Source organism: Phyllostomus discolor, chromosome 8 (genome assembly GCF_004126475.2).
Source record: "Phyllostomus discolor isolate MPI-MPIP mPhyDis1 chromosome 8, mPhyDis1.pri.v3, whole genome shotgun sequence".
In the NCBI taxonomy this organism is placed as follows: Eukaryota; Metazoa; Chordata; class Mammalia; order Chiroptera; family Phyllostomidae; genus Phyllostomus; species Phyllostomus discolor.
This window is the reverse complement of record NC_040910.2, coordinates 84,046,890-84,068,798: the sequence shown is the minus strand read 5'-3', so window position 1 is coordinate 84,068,798 and position 21,909 is coordinate 84,046,890. Positions and strand designations below refer to the sequence as shown.

At 45.6% G+C, this 21,909-nt stretch overlaps 1 protein-coding gene across 5 annotated transcripts in view; it reads right to left on the bottom strand.

Annotated features, from left to right (window-relative positions):
* The window catches only part of SLC39A11 (solute carrier family 39 member 11), a 324,919-nt gene that overhangs the window by 153,647 nt on the left and 149,363 nt on the right, over nucleotides 1-21,909 (bottom strand). For 4 of the 5 annotated variants that reach the window (XM_036033429.1, XM_028521938.2, XM_036033431.1 and 1 more), the window contains one exon: nucleotides 19,259-19,400. In XM_036033429.1, coding sequence (XP_035889322.1) covers nucleotides 19,259-19,400 — 142 coding nt within the window. The remainder of the gene's footprint in view (nucleotides 1-19,258; nucleotides 19,401-21,909) is intronic. The other variant, XM_036033430.1, reaches the window with a different exon arrangement.

Below are 21,909 nucleotides of genomic sequence, written 5' to 3'. Positions count from 1 at the left end.
AAACTATTTAAGTGGAATTTAATGATCCAGAACAGACAGTGCTCTGTGTTGAAAGAGGGATTTGGAAACAAAAGGTGCATGCTTCGCTGTCAATCTTCAAACACATCCCTATCATCAAAGAATTAACCAAAGAATGTCTCAGCAGGTTGGGAGGGGTGGGCTGCAAGCACATGCGCACACACACTGTGGAGGGTGAGGGGCCAGGTTTTGAGAAAAAGGACTGGTCACATTCAGTGTCTTCAGAATCAGAGCATGCTGTCACTCCCTCCAGGGAGTTAGGAGCCACCACCTGGAGGTAACAGAAAAGAAATCTCTCCAGGAACACATGAACCCCGCGCCCAACACACACACTCTCTCCCACATTTTATTTAGTTTGCTGACATGCATGTGACTTTGTGTCTGGTGCTGGTGTCATCATCACTCAGCATTTCCCTGTCATTCTGTGTCTAATACAGGTGGCAGATTGTGATTTTTTTTTTCCACAACTACTCAACACTCTCCTTCATTGTGGGAGAATTAACTATACATCCCTGCTCTGTTCCATGTGCTCTGTGGGACTATAGGCTGCCTACACTCCCCGGCCTGCCCCGTGGTCAGGAGTGACGCTTGAGCTGCCTGGGTCAAAGGCACAGGAGTGGATGTGAGGTGCACACAATCCAGGTGGAAGGTGCCGGAGGCCTCACACACAGGTGTGACCAATGGGGCTGCTGCTCCCACCTGAGCCTCAGAGCAAGAAGTCATGCAGAGCAGAACCAGAGCAGCCTGCAGCCTGAAGATGCTGTGAGCCGCTGAGATGGAGGACTGTATGTTGCTCCAGCAAAGCGACAATTACAAAAACTAGTAGCAGAAATGGGGTGCAATATAATAGAAAAACCCAAAATATCAGGCATTACTCTAGGGGCTAGAAAGTGAGGAGAACCTGTTCCTCATCTCCTATCAATAAAGGGGCGGGGGATGCTCTCTGCAGAAAATATAATTGAAACCTAGCCTCAGGACACACACAAAACCAAGGGCATATTGAGGTCTCTAATAGAATTAAAATAAAGCCACCCCCTCCCCACCCCTGGTAAATCCTTTTAGCTGGACAAAACGGTATAGGAAAAGTGATTAGTGGCGTGGTCTCACAGAAACCTGATAAGCTCAAAGTGCCTATAATTAAATCTAGAGAGAGAGATGTGTCTGGAAGAGAATTACCTCAAAGAGAAACAGGAATGTGGCTATCGGCCCATGGAATAACTGAAATCAAAAGGAAATAAAAACGTATGGTGGTTTAGAATGAGTTATATCACCCAAAGAGAAGCTGGCCCGGGATAAAAGAGATCGTGACTACTGGAGACCTAAAACCGCTTTAGGTCCCAAATTTCTCCAGGCAGGAAGCAGGCTGAGAAAGCTGCTTGTGCCCCCAAGGAAGGCATGTGCCCTCATACTTCTTCAGATGTGTCCAATGAGGATCATGAGGAAGGAAGGATCTCCCAAAGTGAGAAGCCAAGAGCCAAGACGGACAGTGGAGCTTCCTCCAGACCCACTCAAGGAACATCCCTGAGGTAGGGGACCCTCATGTCGGTTTAATGGGCTTTCAGAATTGCTAGGTACCAGGGATGGCCATGTGGCCACCACTCTTCCTCTTTCCAAGTGGGGAAGCGTCCACCATGTTGGACATGGAGGGACAGATAACTTGTGTTAATGCACAGGCCTCCAGATCAAGAGGAACTAAATCCAGACCTGATGAAGAGCTTATCCTGAGGCCCTGAAATTCAGACCTGACTCAGTGACTGGATGAGAACTCTGACGTATATTCCATTGGGTGAGAAGTAAATTTATTTTTTGTAGGGAGGGAACAAAAGTGATGACTTGTAATCGAGAGGGAAGAATGTATTATAGTCATAATAATTCATGCCTCCCTTCCCTGCAGAGGATTTTCACATCCCCACCTGGACTGGCGGTGTTCTACCTAGAGGCCAGTATACTTCCCCACACAATTCCCCGCACAATGTCAGGAGTGACCACATGGTTTGTTGGGTATGGATGTAAATGAGAATGTGTGTGGATATAAACTCACTGTATTTAAGCAGAACCCTTAAAGGGCACCACAAGTTTCTGCCAGAAAGCTTTTTCTCCCCCTCTGTCATGCCTCTGGGTTCTCCTTGCACAGGCCACTTCTTCAGTATGGGATCCAGAAGGAGAAGACAAATGCAGTAAAGACACAGTCAACCTGCAGCCTGATGCAACCTGAAAGCAAAATCGATCTGTGTGGCTGTAAATCTCTGAGATTTGAGAGATTCTTGTTATAAGGCAATGCTGACTCATACAGCCTGTTATGCTCAGATAAATTAAGTCAATGTTAAACTCTTGGAAGCACATAATTCAATGTAATGAATATGCCTGAAGCCCCAGGAGAGCCCTCAGGCCTATAAATCCTCCTCTTTCTGGGAAGGAACGGATTAGAGCACAAATTTTGGGTAAATGCCTTCATTGTTGTGAGTCATCTAACAGTAAAACTTAGTGGAACAACAAAAACAAAAAGTCAAACCATGAATTTTTTTTTAAACCAGCATACTCTGGACACCAAATCATATCTACAGCACGTCCTCACCTCTCCTCTCATTGCGTATTCTCACCGTACCCTCTCACCTAACCTCGATGACTCCAGAGACCAGGAGAAGGCCAGCTAACGCCACATGGGCCAACAGACATGAGAAAACGTCCTAACGTGCAGCATCAGGGAATGGCGTACCTTGGGAAGCTCCTGTCCCGCCTAGTGGGAGCAGCAGGGACAAATGGGTGGAGGCCCCTCTGGCTTTAGAATAATTATTTTGAAAGTTTTGGGGAAGAGTTTGAGAACGTTGAAGTTGTTGCTAAAATGATACCGAACCACAAAAAACTAAGACTGCTCTTGTTTCTTAAACATGGATTGTAAATCAACCCTGAAAAGTCTTCTATGACACTTCTAAAGGTCTTCCAAGTAATGCCATCATCCCAGTGACCACTTCCAGGGACTCATGTGTCCAGATGAGTTCTGCAGTGTTGGTTTACCTATCGGTTCAATTACTTTTTAATCAGTTACTATTTTTTGACTCACAAGGAGATTACTGAGCATCTCAGAATGGAGCCCAGGGGCACAGTAGGCCCTAGTGTTCTTTTTGCTCCTGACCCCAGGGGACACCTGGGAATCGGGCTGAAGCAACGAGTAGATTAAAAGTCTGGTAGCAAGTCAATGCCCATGTCACCTAGCATGTGAGTTGCTGGGTGGACGAGACCATTCATTGTGACTTGAACAGCACTAAACAGAGAGCCATGAATGAGAACATTTCCTGTGAGTGACAATGTCTGGCATGCTGACCTGGGCGTGAACCCGTGTTCGCTGAAGCTCCTCCAAGCCTGTTGCCATGCTCTTAAGTATACACATTCCCACATGTCTTCTAAAAAGGGCCTTACTGATGGCAGAATCAAAGACAACCCCGTGAGTTTCAGAAATGCTGCTCCTGCTTTTTAAAATAAATATGGCGATTTCAAGGCTCCCACAGAGTAGCTGGCATAGTTCATACATCAGCGTTCACTGACAGAGACCAGAGAAACAGTAGTACCACGTGTCAGTCAAGCCTCTTTATCCACACACATGTAACTGACCTGTACTTCTAGTACCTTCCACTTCCCTGTCAGACTTCAGGGAGAAGGTGCACTGGGCCCAAACAGCTGGTTAAATCAGTAAGCACTTTAATCCCTTACATGCAAGAATATTCTATTCTACTGGGAAGAAAATAGGTCAACATGTACACACAAGAGCAAACACACATGTGCAAACACATACACATCTGTATGCACACATGTATACACTGGAGAATACCCCATCCTCCCTTACACACGCAGGGAATATCAATGAAACATGAGCATTTGCAATATCGTCCTGAACCACACACCTTAGTCCATGGTTAATGAAGAAAGAAACTAAAGTTGAACTTGACATGTTCAAATAACACTCACTGGCCCAGAAATAATGATAAAATTCCCTCAGAGAAGAGGATCCCAGAACCTAGTGAGTGGGGTTCTTTTCTAGACAAATGTAACCACCCTCTGGAGACTATGAAAGAAACCAAACATCAAAATCGCTGTATAGCTATTTGTAATTACTGTGTAAATGGTTTCTTTGAGGCATATGCCTCTATCACAGACGTTGAAGGTAGAGACCAAGTTCACTGATCAGATTCAGCCAAGTAGACTGGTTAGCTTGATGAAGTATGAACAAATGAATGAAATAACAACAAAAAGGAATGTGAACAAAAGGAAAAGGAAGCAGTGACTCTTGGCAGCACCAAACCTGATCCTCTCCCACCAGAAACCTGGCCAGCAAATAATGAAACAAAGAGTTAAACAGGAATTCTTAGTCCAAGCTCTTAGAATAGAACACAATCCCAAACACCACATAAAGAGATCTGGATAAGAAATAAGCATAAGAATGGAAGAAAAGAGAAGGCAGGCAGGGCGGCAGGCAGAGAACTCAGAGACTCAGAATGTGACCACCAAGAAGTCTGGGATGTGGCTTTGAAGGAGGAAACTGAGCTTTCAGATCCTCAGCGCCCAGAGTGCTGGTGCTCTCTCTCACGCTTCGGCTTCCTGCCTGTGCCAGTCCATTCCCCCGGCTGCAGCATCCCCATCTGCACCACAACCCCCACTGTCTGCACCCCAAATGTTAGTACAAGAATGAGAAGCCTGCGCTGGCCTGTGTGGCTCAGCTGGTAGGGGTGTCGCCGCATAACCAAGGTTTGTGAGTTTGATCCCCAGTCAGGGCACGTATATAGGTTGTGGGTCAGACTCTCAGTCTGGGCGTGTAAGATCCCCAGCCTGGGCTCATACAAGAGGCAACCAAACAATGTTTCTCTCCACATCGATGTTTCTCTCTTCCCCACTTTCTCTTTAAAAGCAGTGAAAAAATGTCCTGGGGTAAGAGTAAAACAACAAAAACAAAAGAAATAAGAAGCCTTCAGGCTGGAGCTAATGTGAACCAAGGGAAGCCCGTGCTTCTGGGGATCAGGCAGGAGCTCATCACCAGGGGCCTTTGGACCCGCCAGTAGAACCAACGGGCTTTACTTTGTTCACTGAGTCAATAGACAGGCCCTTGACTCCTGCTGGGTGCTGGGCACTCTGCCAGGCCAGTCAAGAAGCACTAAGAAAGTGAATGTAAAATGTGTCTGACCCACAGAGGTGTGTTTTCTGGGGAAAGGGTCTTTGGCCATGGTTCTCAGCCAGGGACAATGGCAGGGTGGCTGCCAGCCCATACAGCACTCAGAATACATTTCAAAGGTGCCCCTTCCTCTGAGCAGCCACCGCCTGGTCCAGGTGGACCACTCCACTAGCAGAAGCTAGGCTGGAATTCAAACTCCTCGGGCCTAGCGTCCTTGTGCAAGACCCAGCCTGCCATATCGTATCTGCTCCCTCATGGACAGCCCTCCAGGGGGCATTGGGAAATGTCTGGGGCACTTTTGCCCCACTGTCACATTGACCAAAGGGGACTACAGGCATTTAGTGGCTGGGGACCAGGGGTGCTAACCAACATATACCACCAAGAACTCTCCCACCCCAAATGCCAATAACCCATCATCAGTCTGCTTTTCATCAGGTGCTCAGATGCTCTCCTTCCTATAAAATGTTCAAGGTAGATGTTCTGAGGATGATGGTCCAAAAGGGGGGCCATCATGTGAGGGTCCAAGCAGGGAAGTGGTTGGTAGCTACTTCAGAGCATCCAGACAGACAGACATCAAAGCCACCTTAGAAGACCTGCTTGTTGCCTGATGTTAAGTCAACATTTCTATTTGATTTACGCTTTTTCAAATATTGAAATGTCACATCTTCAAAGATCTATTTCCTTAGGGAAGGGAAACAGGACTCAAAGCCCGTTGCTAGTCACAGCAGATGACTCCCTTTCCCTCCAAACCCCTCCAGCAGTATCCCGGGGGTCTCAGAGCCCTTGGAAACTGTCGATTTCATTTCCATGAAGCACCCTATAGAGTAAAGACAAAAAGTGCCAATTGGTTCAAAGGAGACATTGGGCTTAGAAAACAAAACACATCTCTGTGTTTAATGTACAGTGCTGAAGAGTCCCCTCCAGAGAGAGGCAATGTGCTGTCAACCTGCATGAACCCAGTGGGGTGTCATACCGAAATGTCCCTGACTTTACATATGTAACTTCAATGGGGACCAGAGTGGGAGGAAACAGAGAGAGAGGCCAGGCAAACAGCCTCCACAGCCGTCTGCCAGAGCTCTCCCAATCAGGCTTTCAGAATACAGGCTGACTCCAGTGTCCTGTTCTGCCAATCAAGTAGGATGATCAAAACTTGCCTTTGTGCAGCCTTCTGCATTCAGAATTCTGAAGATGATTCCAGAGCTCTATGACCTCCCAGTGTGCCAGGAGCAGCTCATTAGTTCTGGGAAAGCATTTCAATTTCCTTCTAGTTGTAGCCTGTCCTGTCCTCCTTCCACCCCCCGCTTTGATAAGAAGACAGCTGCCCACTAAGGTTTCACTCTACTCACCCAATCCTGAAAATTGGTTGAAAACAGGACTGCTTGATCTAATCACTAGCAAAAATCGGCTCTGAGGTCTTGGCCAGATAATAGCATCCTGTCAGATGCCAGCATGAAGTCTCCAGGCTCATCTCTACTGTGCCTTTCCAGGCCAGGACAGGTAGAGAGCAGCAAGGGGACATGTGCAGTACCATTAGACTCCTTAAGTTGAGCAGTGCCGCAACATAAGACCCTACGAAAAAGAAGATTAATATGACAAATCTCCATCCCCAGCTGCAGTAGACTTCCAAGAAGCAGGTACAAGTTGACACTAAATGGTTAATAACTCTCAGTAGGGCTGGATGACAGCCAGCTTGAAGGCAGATCCACAAGACACTAAGAAGAATGATTTCAAGGAGAAGTCCACTCTCCATAATAAGTCTCAAGGTGTCTATATTTGTCATAGGACTCCACCCCAAATGGATGACAGGGACCCTAACAACAGATCACTTAGATGAGTTTAATCAGTACTGCAGGTTTGTACAGTTCCACTCTGTGAAGCTAACCCAAAGCAAAGGCCTGGAGGAACTTCACCCAGAGCTGATTTTCCGAGAGTGGTATCTGTCCACATGAATCTCTATGCAGAGAGGGAGGAAAGGGCTTCTGAAGAGCTGTGAATGACTGCACCACCCGGGAACACTGCACTGGGGCTGCAAATGGCTCCACAGGGCCCAACAGAGCCCAACAGAATTCTCCAAGGACTTCCCAAACACCGCAGATCACCAGAGAGAGGGCATGAAGAGGCATGCAGGCACAAAAAGGGAGGCAAAGAGAGTGAGATGGAAAGAGGCAAGTGAGAGAGACCAGGAGAGATGGGGAGACTGAGAGAGGAGACGAGATAAGATGGAACCAGACAAGGGGAGACATGTTGTTGACCAAGCTGAGAAGTACAGGTGAACTGTGGCAAAGAAGGGGGAAGGTTACCATGGCAACACCGTGCCAAAAGCACAGGCTGTGTACAGCTATGAGAGGGCCTTCAATCTGATGACTACCCCTGCCACCACTGCTCACCTGTGAGACTGTGCTAAAAGCACCCACTCTCAAGCTCCAAGACATCCAACCAGAACCCACTGCCCCAGAGCTGAAGATCACATGAGCCTTTCTCCTATAGGCCTGAAAGACAGAGGAGGCCCCCCCCCAGGAGGTCTTGGTAGGCACATGGGAGTGGAATCATGGAGCAGAAAGAGCATCTCACATGGCACAGGAAGCCCCTCCCTCTGTAATTCCTCCAACCACTGGTCACCAATCCTGTACTTGAATCCTTGCACTGATGGGGAGGGAGCTCAGTCCATTCATGATTGTGAGAGTCCATGTTATTATCACATCTATCACATATTCTGACTCTACCTCTCTGCTCTTCACTACACACACACACATACACACGCACACACACCTCTTCTCTCCTCCTTACCCCCAGCCCAATTCTCTATAACTTTTTACATCTAAAACTTTTTCCTTAACCACAGATTTGTGCTTCTTTAATTTCTTTACAGATTTCCTTTTCATCTGAGAAATCTCCTCATCCAGTTTAGGCACAATCTGTTCTTTCCAATGTGACTACTCCGTCCCTGAGTTGACATCTGTCTGAGCACCTTGAGAGCACTGAGGGCCCACATGTGCTCAGTAACTGAAGAATCCACATCCAAACCCAAGAGTTCTTTGCATTTTTCAATGTGGGGGGCAAAATTTTCACAGTCTGGGCCAAAACATCCCATACCCAGGCACCCTGAGCACTTTCACCATCTTTACTTCTGCCCAGATAGAATAAAAATAACTAATATTCATTGAGGGCATGCAATACATTAAGCACTATTATAAGCATTTTACATGCATTCACTTAGCCTCTCTTCAAAGCAACCCCATGAGGTAATTATTACTATCCGCATTTTAGATACAGAAACAAAGGGAGAGGAAGATTAAGAAGGCTGCCCAAGGTCTAGCAGCTGCCTAAGGGGCTGAGTCAGAATTCAAACCTCATTTCACTGTAGGACCTATTCCCTGGCCCACTCCAAATCTGTACCATTTCTGTACTGTGACATCTTTCAGGAACTTGATGGCTTTTTAAATACATATGCCTTTCATCCACCATAAACCTATAGAAAACATCATAATTAACAGTGAAAGACTGAATGCTTTATTCCTAAGATTGGGAATGAGGCAAAAATGTCTGTTCTCACCACTTCTATTCAACATCATATTAAAAATCCCAGCCAGTGCAATAAGGCAAGAAAAAGAAATAAAAGGCATACAGACTGAAAGGAAGAAATAAAATTGTCACTATTCAGAGACATGACATAGAAAATCCCAAGAGATCTATAGAAAAACTCTTAGAATTATAAGTGAGTTTAGTCAGATTGCAGAATACAAGACTAAAACACAAAAATCAATTATATTTCAGTACACTAGCAATGAACAATTATAAATTGAAATTCAACATACAGTATCATTTATAATAGTACCATAAAAAGAAATACATAGGTATAAGCCTGACCAAATTGTATATATATGCTGAAAACCACAAAATACTAGTAAAAGAAACCAAAGATCACTTAAGGAAATAGATATGCCATCTTCATGAAATAGAAGACAATATTAAGACGTCAATTTTCAGAGTTCTGGTCAAGACAGAGGTGTAGATAGACATGCTTCACTTTCACACACAACCAAAAGAAGGATAACAACCAATTTAAAAATAATAAATGACCAGAAGTGCCAGAAAATCAAACTGCATGGAACTCTGACAACCAGGGAGTTAAAGGAACATTCATCCAGACAGGTAGGAGGGGATGGGATGGGCAGCCAGGTGGAGAGGACCTGTGGCATGGTAAGGTGGTAAACCACACATCAAGGCAGGAGCTGGCCGACCGGGAAACTAAAGGCTCATAACCTCTAGCTATAAAATTCTGTGGGGGTTTCAAAGGTGGGAAACTCTCAGTCTCACAGGAAAGTTCACTAGAAAGTGGGGCTAGAGTACAGCAAGCGAGCGGCATTGTTCCCTCTCTAACCTCTCCCCCACAACACAGTAAAGGGTTGTCTCACCCTGGCGAATACCTAGCTCCGCCCTGGTGAATACCTAAGGCTCCACCCCTTACAACATAATAGGTGCATCAAGACAAAGAAATATGGCCCAAATGAAAAAAAAAAAAAAAAAAAAACAGGTCAAAACTCCAGAAAAAGAGCTAAGCAACGAGGAGATAGACAATCTACCTGATAAAGAGTAGTTGTCACAGAATTGATTGAGCTCAGTCACAAAATGAAGAAGAAATGAAGGCTACACAAAATGAAATAAAGCAAAACATCAGAGAGTCAACAGTAAAGGGAAGGAAACCAGGACTCAAATCAATGATTAGGAATAAAAGGGAGAAATAATCATCCAAGTGGAACAGGATGAAGAAACCAGAATTCCAAAAAATGAGGAGAGGCTTAGGAACCTCTGGGACAACTTTAAGCATGCCAACATCTGAATCATAGGGATGCCAGAAGGAGAAAAACAAAAGCAAGAAATTAAAAACTTACTTGAACAAATAATGAAGGAGAACTTCCCTTATCTGGTGAAGAAAATAGACTTCCAGGAAGTCCAGAGAACTCAGAGAGTCCCAAAGAAATTGGACCCAAGGAGGAACACACGAAGGCACATCATAATTCAGTTACCCAAGATTAAAGATAAGGAGAGAATCTTAAAAGCAGCAAGAGAAAAGGAGACAGTTACCTACAAAGGACTGTCACCTGATTTCTCAAAAGAAACCTGGCAGGCAAGAAGGGGCTGGAAAGAAGTATTCCAAGTCATGAAAGGCAAGGACCTACGTCCAAGATTGCTCTATCTTGGAAAGCTATCATTTAGAGTGGAAAGGCACATAAAGTGCTTCCCAGATAAGGTCAAGTTAAAGGAGTTCATCATCACCCAGCCCTTATTATATGAAATGTTAAAGGGACTTATTTAAGAAACAGAAGATCAAAAACTATCAACAGTAAAATGACAACAAACTCACAACTATCAACAACTGAACCTAAAAAACAAAAACTGAGCAAACAACTAGAACAGGAACAGAATCACAGAATTGGACATCACATAGAGGGTTATCAGCAGGGAGAGGGAGAGTATGGAAGAGAAAAGGTACAGGGAATAAGAAGCATAAATGGTAGTTACAAAATAGACAGGAAGAGGTTAAGGACAGTTTAGGAAATGGAGAAGCCAAAGAACTTACATGTATGACCCATGGACATGAACTAAAGGGGGGCAAATGCTGGAGGATGGGGGGTACAGGGTAGAAGGAGGATAAAGGGGAGAAAAAAACTGGGACAACTATAATAGCATAATCAATAAAATCTACTTTAAAAGGATGCCAATTTTCCCCAAGTTGGTTTATATATTCAATGCAATTCCAACCAAGAGTCTATCAGAATTTTCTGCAGATTTTAACAAGCTGATTCTAAAATCTGTATATAAAGACAAAGGAACTAGAATGGCCAAAACAATTTTTAGAAAGAATAAAGTGGAAGGACACACAATCCCTGATCTCAAGACCTAAGATGAGGCTATTATAATAAAAGGAGTGTGATATCAGTAAACAGGTAGACATATAAACAAGTGAAGCAGAATGGAGAGTGCGAAAATGGACCCACACAAATATGGTCATTATTATTTTTCTTTTACAAAGTACAAGGCAAATCAATGGAGAAAGATCAGTCTTCCCAGTAAGTGGTGCTACAACAATTGACTACCCATACAAAAAAGAACTGAACCTCAAACTCTATCCCACTCCTTATCCAAAAAGAACTCAAAGTGGAGGGCTCTGTGTGGGCACCGCAAGAACTTTCAACACCCACTTATGAGAGGTTTACACTGAACATATAAAATGGAAACACATTACATGGGCCATGTGTTTCCCGATTCCCAAGAAGATTTGAATCTCTGTTAGGGCAAATGCCTCCTTTTATGTGTAGGACAAGAGCTCCCCTACTGGAAAGAATACTAAGACTGACTCGAGCAAATTGTGTGGGGGCCTGCTGAGGATCAGCACGGTGAAAGCTCCGGGTGCACCTGGTCTACTGGGGAAGAGAGCGAAGACCTCCAGCCCACTGTAACCAAGAGATGCAGACACATCTAATGCACCCTCCTCTACCATCGTCACCGAATGCCTCTGCCTCCCCTACCAGCTTGTGACAGATAATCAAGGAAACAGGAGTCCCAAGAGTTAGTTTGTCTTGGGAAAACCAGCTGGGAGTGACTGGCACGTCCCTTAACATCTCCAGCTCCAAAATGTTCCGATACTCAAAATCATGTTTCATTGGGACAACTGATTTAGTCTGAGGGTACTTGGAGCTATTTTCTTCCTCTGGCCACTGGATGGAAAGTGCACTAGAGACAAGAAAGCAGAACAAAGTACTAGAATGCATACAACCCAAGTAGGACACAGGAGGCTGAACAGCCCGTGCATGCTGACGGAGACAGCCCCGGTTGAATGGAGCTTGTCTCACACTCCTTTTGTTCAAGGCAGGATTGCACTGACCCCATCCCAGATGCCAGAGGTGTTGCTGTTGACGACACAGGTTCGGATCCGAATTCCCCATCCTCCCCCTCAGCCCACTCCTCCAAGGCTGTCTATCTCATTCAGGGCCATCAACATCCTCCCCGTCTCACGGGCTCTAAACCAGTTTCCATCACTTAGGTGCTTTCCATAAGAGGCAAAAGAAACAAAAAATAAATTTAAAATTGTGACCTTAACTACTTGAAACCAAAGTGCCACCTGTACTTCTCCAGCTTATAGAGCTTCTACAAAAAAACAAACAACAACAAAAAAACACATCTGAAAAACAAAACAAAATGATGTGAAAAGAGCCCAGATTGCCGACTTTGGCAGCAGCCCCCTAAATTTCTGGGTAATAGAAGCCTGGCAGGAATATCCTAACGGGGGCTGGTGCTGCCCAAGCCACTTGTCTGCTCTGTTTCCCAAAAAGCACATTAAAAACACATTCTCTGGTTCAATAGACTTATGAGCTGAAATGAATGTGTCAGAACTCTTATAAAGATGATAGAACCTGCTGGCCCAGCAAATGTTAAATTTTGCATAAGGAGACAGTATCCCTAACTCCTCAGTACACACATAATGAATATTTCAAACAAAGAGCACAGCAGCTGTTCTAAATGCTCCCAATGAATAAAATGGGGTTTTTTATTACTTCCAGGATTAGCCTCCTCTTGTTTCCTCTCATTTTCTCCCCCTCCCTCCCTTGTACATGAGAAACAAACCCTTCCAGACTAAGCCAGTCATGCAGTGATCAAAGTATGGGATTGGTCACATATTGGTTAAAAAATGCCCCCCACCCCCCGCCAAATTCATGTCCCGCCAGAACCTCAGAACGTGACCTTACTTGAAAACAGAGTTTCTGAAGATATGATTAGTTAAGAAGCACTCGTATTGGATCAGGGTGGGCCCTCCATCCAATGACTGCTGACTTTGCAAGAAAAAGGTAGAAGATATTCAGACACAGACACACACACAGGGAAGAGGGCCAGGTGACAAAGAAGACAGAGACTGGAGGGATGCTGCTGCAGGCCAAGGAATGCCGGGAGCCACTGCAGTTATGAGAATCAAGGAAGGACACTCCCCTAGAGCCTTCAGAGGCAGTGTGGCCCAGTGACACTTCAATTTCAGACGTCCAGCCTCCAAAACTGTGAGAGGATGAGTTTCTATCGCTGCAAGGCACCCTATTGGTGGTGCACTGTAACGGCAGCCCTAGAAAATGAATACGGTCAGGGGACCGTGTCCACTGTATACACTCAAGTGTATAATGATATTAATCTCCCCAAAAGTTACCCGAGTCTGTCATTTCAGGTGATGGTGGCAGCAGATAGCACTGGCAGGCAGTGGATTATGCCTGCCAGCCATCTAGTAAGAGTACACTTAACATTATAGAACTTTCTTTCTAGTTGCTCAGAGTAACTTTTCAACTTCACTCAACCCTTTTCCATACTGCTTCCTCAGCGTCCGCAGCCCATCTAGGTGTGAGGCTAACAGATAAGGAGATGGGAATACAGTGAGGGAACCAACAAGGCAGAAAGAAACCAAGAAAACCAAGTTCTCTGGCCACCAGGTATTCCTTTGGGTTGATTACCATCCACAAGAAGACAACTTTCAAAAAAACTGCTGAAGGCTGATATGAACTGAGTGTTGTCCCCCTTCAGCTCATGTTGAAGGCCTAACGCCCAGGACCTCCGAAGTTAAATGCTTAGAGCTGAGATCTTTAAAGAGGTGATTAGGTTGAAATGCGGTCTCTAATCCAACACGACTGTCCAAAAGAGGCATGAGAACACAGGCAGGCGGAGGGAAGACCGTGTGAGGACAAAGCGAGAAGATGCCCATCTGCAAGCCAAGGGGGGAGGCCTCAGGAGAAGCCGAACCTGCCAGCACCTTGATCTCAGTCGTCTGGTCTGCACACTGTGAAAAATAAACGTCTGCTGTCTAAGCCCCTCAGCCCGCAGTGCTTTGTTCCGGCAGCTGCACCGCGCTCAGAGACGTGCCAAAGGGCCTCCAGGCCTGGGCCTCGTGAAAATGCACTCCGGAACGACTGCCTAGCCTACATTAATTGGGACTCAAAACATAATCACAGTAATAAAAGGGCAAGTAAACAAGAAACAGGCTATTTGAGTGCTTAAATATTAGTCAGGCAAAAATATAACACTCTTCAGAAGCAAAAGAATCTATAAAATGTATCCACCTAATAATGTTTCCACGAGCTGGGACACACTTAACAGTCACTCAAGCCACCCACACAGCATGCTGCTCGAGGTGGTATCTCAGTATTATATTTAACATCCATGATGCTGAAGAGCTCCTGGTAATTATCATTATTGAGCACTTTGCTCTTCATCTTTTGGCCAAATATTTCTGTATGAAAATGGGACACATTTTAATAGCCTCAGTGCTACTGCCATGTGCTGACAAGTTTGGTTCATTCCCAATTTTTTAATGAAGAAACTCAGGGTATAGAAAAGGGGCAGCAGTGCCAGGCCCGGCCTGTCTTTCAGACCCCAGACAACTCCTCTCAATTAGGACAGGGAAAGGTGTTTAAACATCCCTGACCTAATCAGTTCCAGGGGCCAGGTGTGGGGGGGGAGATGGAGTCTAATTGCTGAAACCACATGCCGGGACATAAATCTACAGGAATAACTGGAAAGTTAGTCTTTCATCTTTAGAGAGCTTACCAATAAAAAGTCAACATTACTAATGTGTCAGAGACTTCCCTAAACACACTACTTTGGAGACCTCTTTATAAAGAAACACCCAGAATTTCTCCTAGGAGCTACATCAGACTGTTGATCACACCTCAGTTTCCATCACACTAGAAATATCGGTGACGGATGGAGTAGCTCCTTTGGGGAAGACTCGGAAAGGTAGAAAACACGGAAGAAAACAGAGATAGTCACAGGGGCCTTGCAGCTGTTTCAGTAGGTTCCTCTTTGGTTCCCTAGGATTAGGTTATGCCAAGGAATTTCAGTGCCAAGGAAATCTAGGGGTGGGGGGGTTGAGTACACGTGGTTGGCTTACAAAGAGAACAGGAGGCTGTCTTCCAAGAAAAGATTCCATGCCACTCAGCCTGGCCGCCGTCCCGCAGCCCCACGTGTATACCAAAGTGTGATCCTCCAAAGGCTGGCCAGTGTGAAAATCCATCTACTGGGTTCCCTGTGTGGCTAGAGAAACCGTCCCCAGTTCAAACGCAAACGCATAAGCAGGAGTGAAATGCTGCCAGGGGTTAGTTGGCTCCACGTTTGTCAGTTTATCAAATCGTTTCCCAGGGGCACTTCCAGTAGGAAGATCAATGGGGAAAACAGAGAGAGGAATGATTCCAAGTACAAGATTAAATGAGGAGAGTATTGTATGATACCCAGAGGAGAAATGAGGGTGCCTTGAGGAGGGAGAATGATATCGAAGAACACCTGGACTGCATCATGGTTCTGAATGGCACAAACCCTACAGATACCGATCTGGGGGCTTGGGCACTTGGGAACCTCAAGTTAGAAAAGGCAAATTCTCTCCACCAAGATCAGTTCCATTTCCACAGAAGGATGCCGCCCAGCAAGTCAGTAGCAGCATAACCAATAAGGAAATCAAGTTTAAGACTAAGATACAAGCAAGTGTTGCTAATGGTCTGGTGACGGTAGTTTATCCAAATCTATCACCCGCTTAACTCTGGGTCTGCATCGTTTTCCTTTTACCAACCATGGTTTCGAATCTGCCACGCTGTGTAGGTACAATTATTACCACCAGGTGGATTCTCTGATTATGAAAGAACAGGACGTTAAGGAAACATTGGTTTCTAGGCAGTTTCCCACAGCTCATGTCTCCCTGACTTAAGTACCCGTTCACTTTTCCCCCCAAGAAGCTTTAGAATGACTTAAGGAAAATAAATAGCCACTTTACAACTAAATAATTCCCTAAATTAAATCCTCCTCTTTTTCTACTGGAAAATAATGCCTACTCCTGTTCTTTCTACACTTGCACAAAATTAGAGACAATTCTCCATCTGCCACGCTAATGGATCAATAACCAAAAACCTTCCCTCTTGAAGAGTTTCAACTGCCTCTATCAAAATAAGCATACTGAAATGGGACAGTTAATTAGTAAACAAATGGATTGATTTACTTTTTACTACCCTTCTGTAGCCAAAAGAGTGCTGATGAGAAAGAAAATGCCCAATTGGGCAGCTGAGTGGGGGAGGTGGACACAGTCAAGTTCAAGATCTAGGTGAACTTTGGGGGCTGGTCAGCTGAAATGTGATGGAAATCATAGACTTCTGCCTTACAAAAACACTTTTTTTTTCCATAAAAATGTCAAAAGGTTCATCCTTTGGTGTTCATCCACAGACCCCAGATGTACAGAACCCCTGGCCTCACTTCTAGAATTTACTCAGCAATTTAACTGCCCACAGAGATGTACAACTAAAAATGCTCTCTGCCACGTTCTTTATAGTAGCAAAAGATCGGAACCAACCTAAAAGGCCGTCAAGAGGGGACCAATTAGTTAAGGTCATGGCCAATAACAAGAATGAGATGAGTTGATGAGCGTGCCAGAAAACAAAGACCAAATGCATGGCGAAGTGAAAAATACAAGGCACACATCAAAGCGCCAAGTATAATCGTAAAACATAGTATTTCTGAAAGGATATGAAAGGAACCAGAAACACTGTCTGTGTCTAAGATGGAAGCCTGGACCATAATGAGGAATTGGAAGCTGGAAGAAAAATTACTTCTTAATTTTTCATCTATGTTATTATTTTTTAATTAACAGAAAGCTAGTTGGAGATAGTTAAATAGTTGAAGAGAGACAGAGGGAGAAGGTGAAAGAGAGAAAGAGAAAGAAGACAGGTAAAGAGAGAGACCGATAGTTTTAGAAGAACTTCTGGTCTAGCTAAGTCCCAAAATAGCCCCTGCCTTGAGAACAGTCGATACGTGAAACAGTTGGCACAGAGACATAAATAGGAAAGCATCTCATAAATGCGTGTCCCAGCTCAGGCGGCCGCCGCTGCTCAGAGCAGCTGAAACTTCCTCCCACAGTGTGGCTTTTCTGGCTTGTCCTCTTGCCGGACCAATTATGGGACATTATAGCAGCAGCGCCAATATTATTTTTTAAAGGCTTATGTTGTTCACTAAATACCCATTAAGCCCATCTTCTTGCCCCATTTACAGCAAGCTTAAGGGCAAATCCAGATGGTACAAATAACACATATTCTGGCTTGATCTGCATAAGGCCAGTCATCAAATAGCCATTATCAGTGTTAGAGGCCACAACTGCCTGACACTCCCAGGTGTGCCCAGGTAAGAAGAGAGACCTTTCCAGAGGTGGCTGGGCTCTCCCCCTCTTGGCAAAGCATCTTCAAGCTCCCCCACAGGCTGCATTTGCTTTTATACCTAAACAGCCGCAGCAACCAAGGGTTGCTTGGTAACCTGGTAACAGGCTCTGTCTAGGTGTTCTTAAGCAGAGGACAGGACGGTATCTCTCTCCTGCACACGGCCCCAGCTCACTGCTTTGCCTGGGTGGCCAAGCAGATCCTGCAGTCCTGGGAAACTCTCCTGCAGAGCCAACTGCCACTGGCCCTATATTCCCATGGTCCCTTTGGAGAAGGTCTGAGGAAGGGATAACCACTGTTTACCTCTTGCGATTGACAGGCACTGACCCTTCCTCCTATGGCCTGAGGATAAGGGGGGGAAAGTTAGATGGAATGAAACCTGGCCAACTTTTTCATCCTCAAGAAGGCTCAGAATCAGGACGGGAGTCTTCCAGGGGGAACACAGGATCGCCAGCCCAGGAGAGCCAGGAGAAAGGACAGAGCCCTCTGTCCCTGCATTCCCACCCCTCGCCATGAAAAACAATGAGCTTTACTGGAGGGTGATGGCCCATCTTAGTCACCAGCCAGTTCTGGCCGCTCCAGGAGGAGAACAGCAGACAATCTAAGTCATTCTGATTTGAGTATGAATAGCACGTGTGATTGCAGGCAGGGGCAGAGGTTTCATGCTAAGCCTCTATCACCTAAGCTCATGTTAGATGAATTCTTATTTCCTGATTATATCCCACATAGGAAGTTGTGGGAGGCAGTGAGGACCAGCAGACGTGGAAAAGGCATTCAAGCTCTCCATGAACAATTCATGCAGCCCATAATATGAACATAGAAAATTAAGAACTGGCTGTGGCATTGCTGCAAATTTTATACGCTGACTGGCCCTGAGGTCTAGAGATCCCCTTAGTCTCTACACATGGTAAAAGTATTAAATTGAAATGCCAGCATGAAAACAGGAAAAGACTTTTTCCTCATGTGAAGATACAGTCCGTTTCTCCTTAATTCACTCAAGAGAGAACTCTGTGCAGAGAAGGGGCACCTACTCTCAACATCCTTTGCACAGTGTTAGGTCCTCTGTCCATGGTCTACAGAAGTGAGGAGGACAAGAGACAAACTTTTCACAGCACCCCGGGCTTGCAGGTGAACCGTGGGACTTAAATTCAAAGGAAAAAAAAGGTGTCCCCCTCTCCTCGTGCTAACTGGCCCTTAAATTAGCCAAATGCTCTGAGTGAGAGGTGACTGAGCAATGTGGGGGAGGGGACTGCAGGTGAGACTGGAAGACAAAGTTATCTTTCCAGCACACCTTCAACTCTTGCTCAGTGGGTCACCACCCGGTCTGCCCCTCCCCACGGAGGGGATTCAGGAGTTGCTACCTGATTCCTCTCAAGGGATACATTCCCTCTAACTTAAAAGGCATGACTTGGCCATGAGTGTTTTGACGTGTTCTGGCTCCAAACTGAATCAGTGAGAGAAATGGCTAAAATTTCCCAGACAAAACAAAAAGATGAACATCATGGACATGGGAAGGGTCATTTGGGGTCTGTCAGAGACAGGGAGATAGAGGGACAGATGCCCATACACTCTAACAGAAATCAGCCCGATCCCAGCAGAGGGGTCCTTACCCACTGTCCCAGTTGGGAAGACAATCAAAAGGTACTACTACCCCCTGTGCAGCAAGCAGGTGGTTTGGAAAATAAATGAGATAGGGAGGCCTGGTGCCAGATGCCAGTTCAACCGTGTGCAGAGTGGGATAAAGCATTCGGAGGGAGAAGACAGAGAGCCCCTGGCATTTCCCATCATTCCTCCTACCACCAGGCCCCCGTCTATCCTGTCTAGCTCAGCCCAGGGTCTGCAGCAGGGAGCTTGCCTGAAAGAAGCCCAGCTCTACCTATCCGGATGGAAAGTTCACTCTCAGGGAAGAGCAGACTGGGACCCTCGGCATCAGACTTCTTCATCAACGCAGGGTCCAAGTTCAGTGCCAGGGCCATCTGGGGGTCTTCTGCCGCACCCTGAAACAAGAAGCAGTCACTGTAACACCTCTACTACCTTCGTTCCCCAGAACCCTCCAGCTCAGAGCTGCCTGGGCAGCTTGCCAATCTCTACCAAGAGCAGAGAGCCACCGGGCCTGCACCACTGGGACAGACCAGCTGTCAGCAGGCTGGGTCATTAGGCAGAGGGCAAGCTTTCTGACTATAGAACTTCTAGGGTGACAAAAACAGCATCTAAGAGGTCCTTGTGGATCCTAGAAATAGGAAAAATGCATCAAAACCCTATTCCATGGGGCAAATGGCCTCAAAGGGTCCCTGAACTGTCAAAAGAAGCCCAGGTTTGCTCAGGTGGCAGCCTTGGTACAGGAAGCAAAGTCAACCTTTTTTAGCCATTCACCATCTTCACACTTCTCATGAGACCAAAGGGAAAGCAATGCAAACAGCAGCACCTCGAAGGAGGGGAACAGTGAGCATCATGGAGCACACCTCCGTGGAGGCCACAACATACGGGAGTTAGGTCCAGATGGCCTTCTAACAACCACGTCACCCTTCTGCTCTGTCACTAATTCGAGTGATTTTGCATTGATCAGGCAGAGTTTTAATTTTGATCCCCACCTTTACTGAATAAATACTTACTGACCACCACTTCTGTGGACACTTGGCAAGCAGAACAAAAGTCCCAGCTCTTAAGTTCCAATAAAGAGCAAACAGATGAATCCAGAATGGGGCTGTGAGCTGGTGCTGCCGCGACATCAGCCAGAAGCCCCCGGCCCTGCTGACAGCTTGCAAACACACAGGGACTTGAGGGAAACGAGGAAGAGGGGGGACCCCACCCACACAAACACCTCCACTTTCATCCAATCATGTGGATGCTAAGGGAAGGTGAGTAGAATCATCTCCATGGGCCTGAAAACATTTGATTTTTTTTTTGAGAACAAAAAGAGTTCCAAACAAACAGAAGTTGCCATTTAAAAATATGTGTCTCTGATATGGGAGAAGAAAGGGTATGTGATCCAGTCACTGAAATGCAGCCACTTACAAGCAAACACTAAAAATGTTTCCTTGGGTAAGTTTCTTACGTGACGGAATCTCACAACAATCATTATGCCTGGCTGTGTTTTACACACCCATAGGGATCAGAAAGCGAATCAAATGACTCAGATGTCTTATTTCATTATTTCTTCCCAACTAATTATTACAAACAGAAACCCTTCTTCTTTCATCTTCTCATTTGTCTGGTACATTGATATTGTCCCAATCATTTATTTGCACTGTCCTCTGTGATGCATATAAGGGTAACGAAGCCTCATTTAACTTTGTTTTAAAAGGGGTGGGGGGAAGCGTCGTGAACTCTCAGATCCCTCTGCAGAATCCTAGAGGCCGCAGGATGTCACCTGCTCTGTCCCGGGGAGAAGCACAAAGAGGCAGCCTGTCACACTGTATCACACTCAAGGCTGACACTACAGATGGACGGAATCCTGGGGACAGAAGGGACTTTAGGAAGGCCAGTCTCTCCCCATGCAGAAACCCCCTCTAAGTACCCCAACTGACAGCTGGTGGCTGTGCCATGTGCCATGTGCCATAGAGTCGCAGCTCTTTGTTGGTTTATGTGCTTTAATTATTTCTAATCCTACATCTCATGCTGACATCTGAGGAATCGCTGCAGCAATAAAAGACGTGCTTCTCTATGAGAGCGTGTCAGCTGATCTCCCTTCCTTCATCCTCCTTCTTTGTATATTGTGATCGATGCGTAACCAGGGGAAGGCCATGGGAAGAGAAGCACTTCATTACAGAGAAACACAGCAGCATTAATGCGCTCAAAGCTGTTTATTTGACTGGAGCCCATTTAGTAAGGAGCAGCCTGGAGAGATACAGCTTTTAATTGACAACAGTGGTTTTCAACTGGGGTGACTTTGCCCTCACCACCACCACCACTAGGGGATGCTTGGCAATGGGCACTTTTGTACGTGGGGTAGGGCAGAGGGTGCTACTGGCATCCAGTGGGTAGAGGCCAGGGACACTGCTAAACACCCTACAGTGCACAGGGCAGTGCCCCCAACAAATGACCGGCCACACGTCAACAGTGCTGAGGTTGAGAAGCCCTACTTCAGAAAGATTTAGGATGCTCAGGATCCCAAAGACCCCTGTATTATTGGTAGGACTGGAGCTCACAGATACTCTTTTTACTATAAAGATAAGACTTTTGTTATTCTCTAGGAAACTTGCCTGCCTTCATGTTTTTGGCAAATTCTTATTAAGCATTAGAACGATTCCAGGTTCCAGAGATACAAAATAGCTGTCCCCTGTCTGCATAAATCCTGTGTTCTCCTTCCAAAGACAGACAATAAATGGACAATAAATTACAAAAGAGAGCACCAGGCAGTGATAAGAGTTAAGAAGAAAACTAAGTCATAGCCACAGTGATCTAGCCATCTTGGTATGAAAGTACTATGTTCTAGGTCCCACCACTTCACATGCTCACTCCCACCAGCTCATTCCAAAATACGGAGATGGAGTGCTCCTTCAGGAA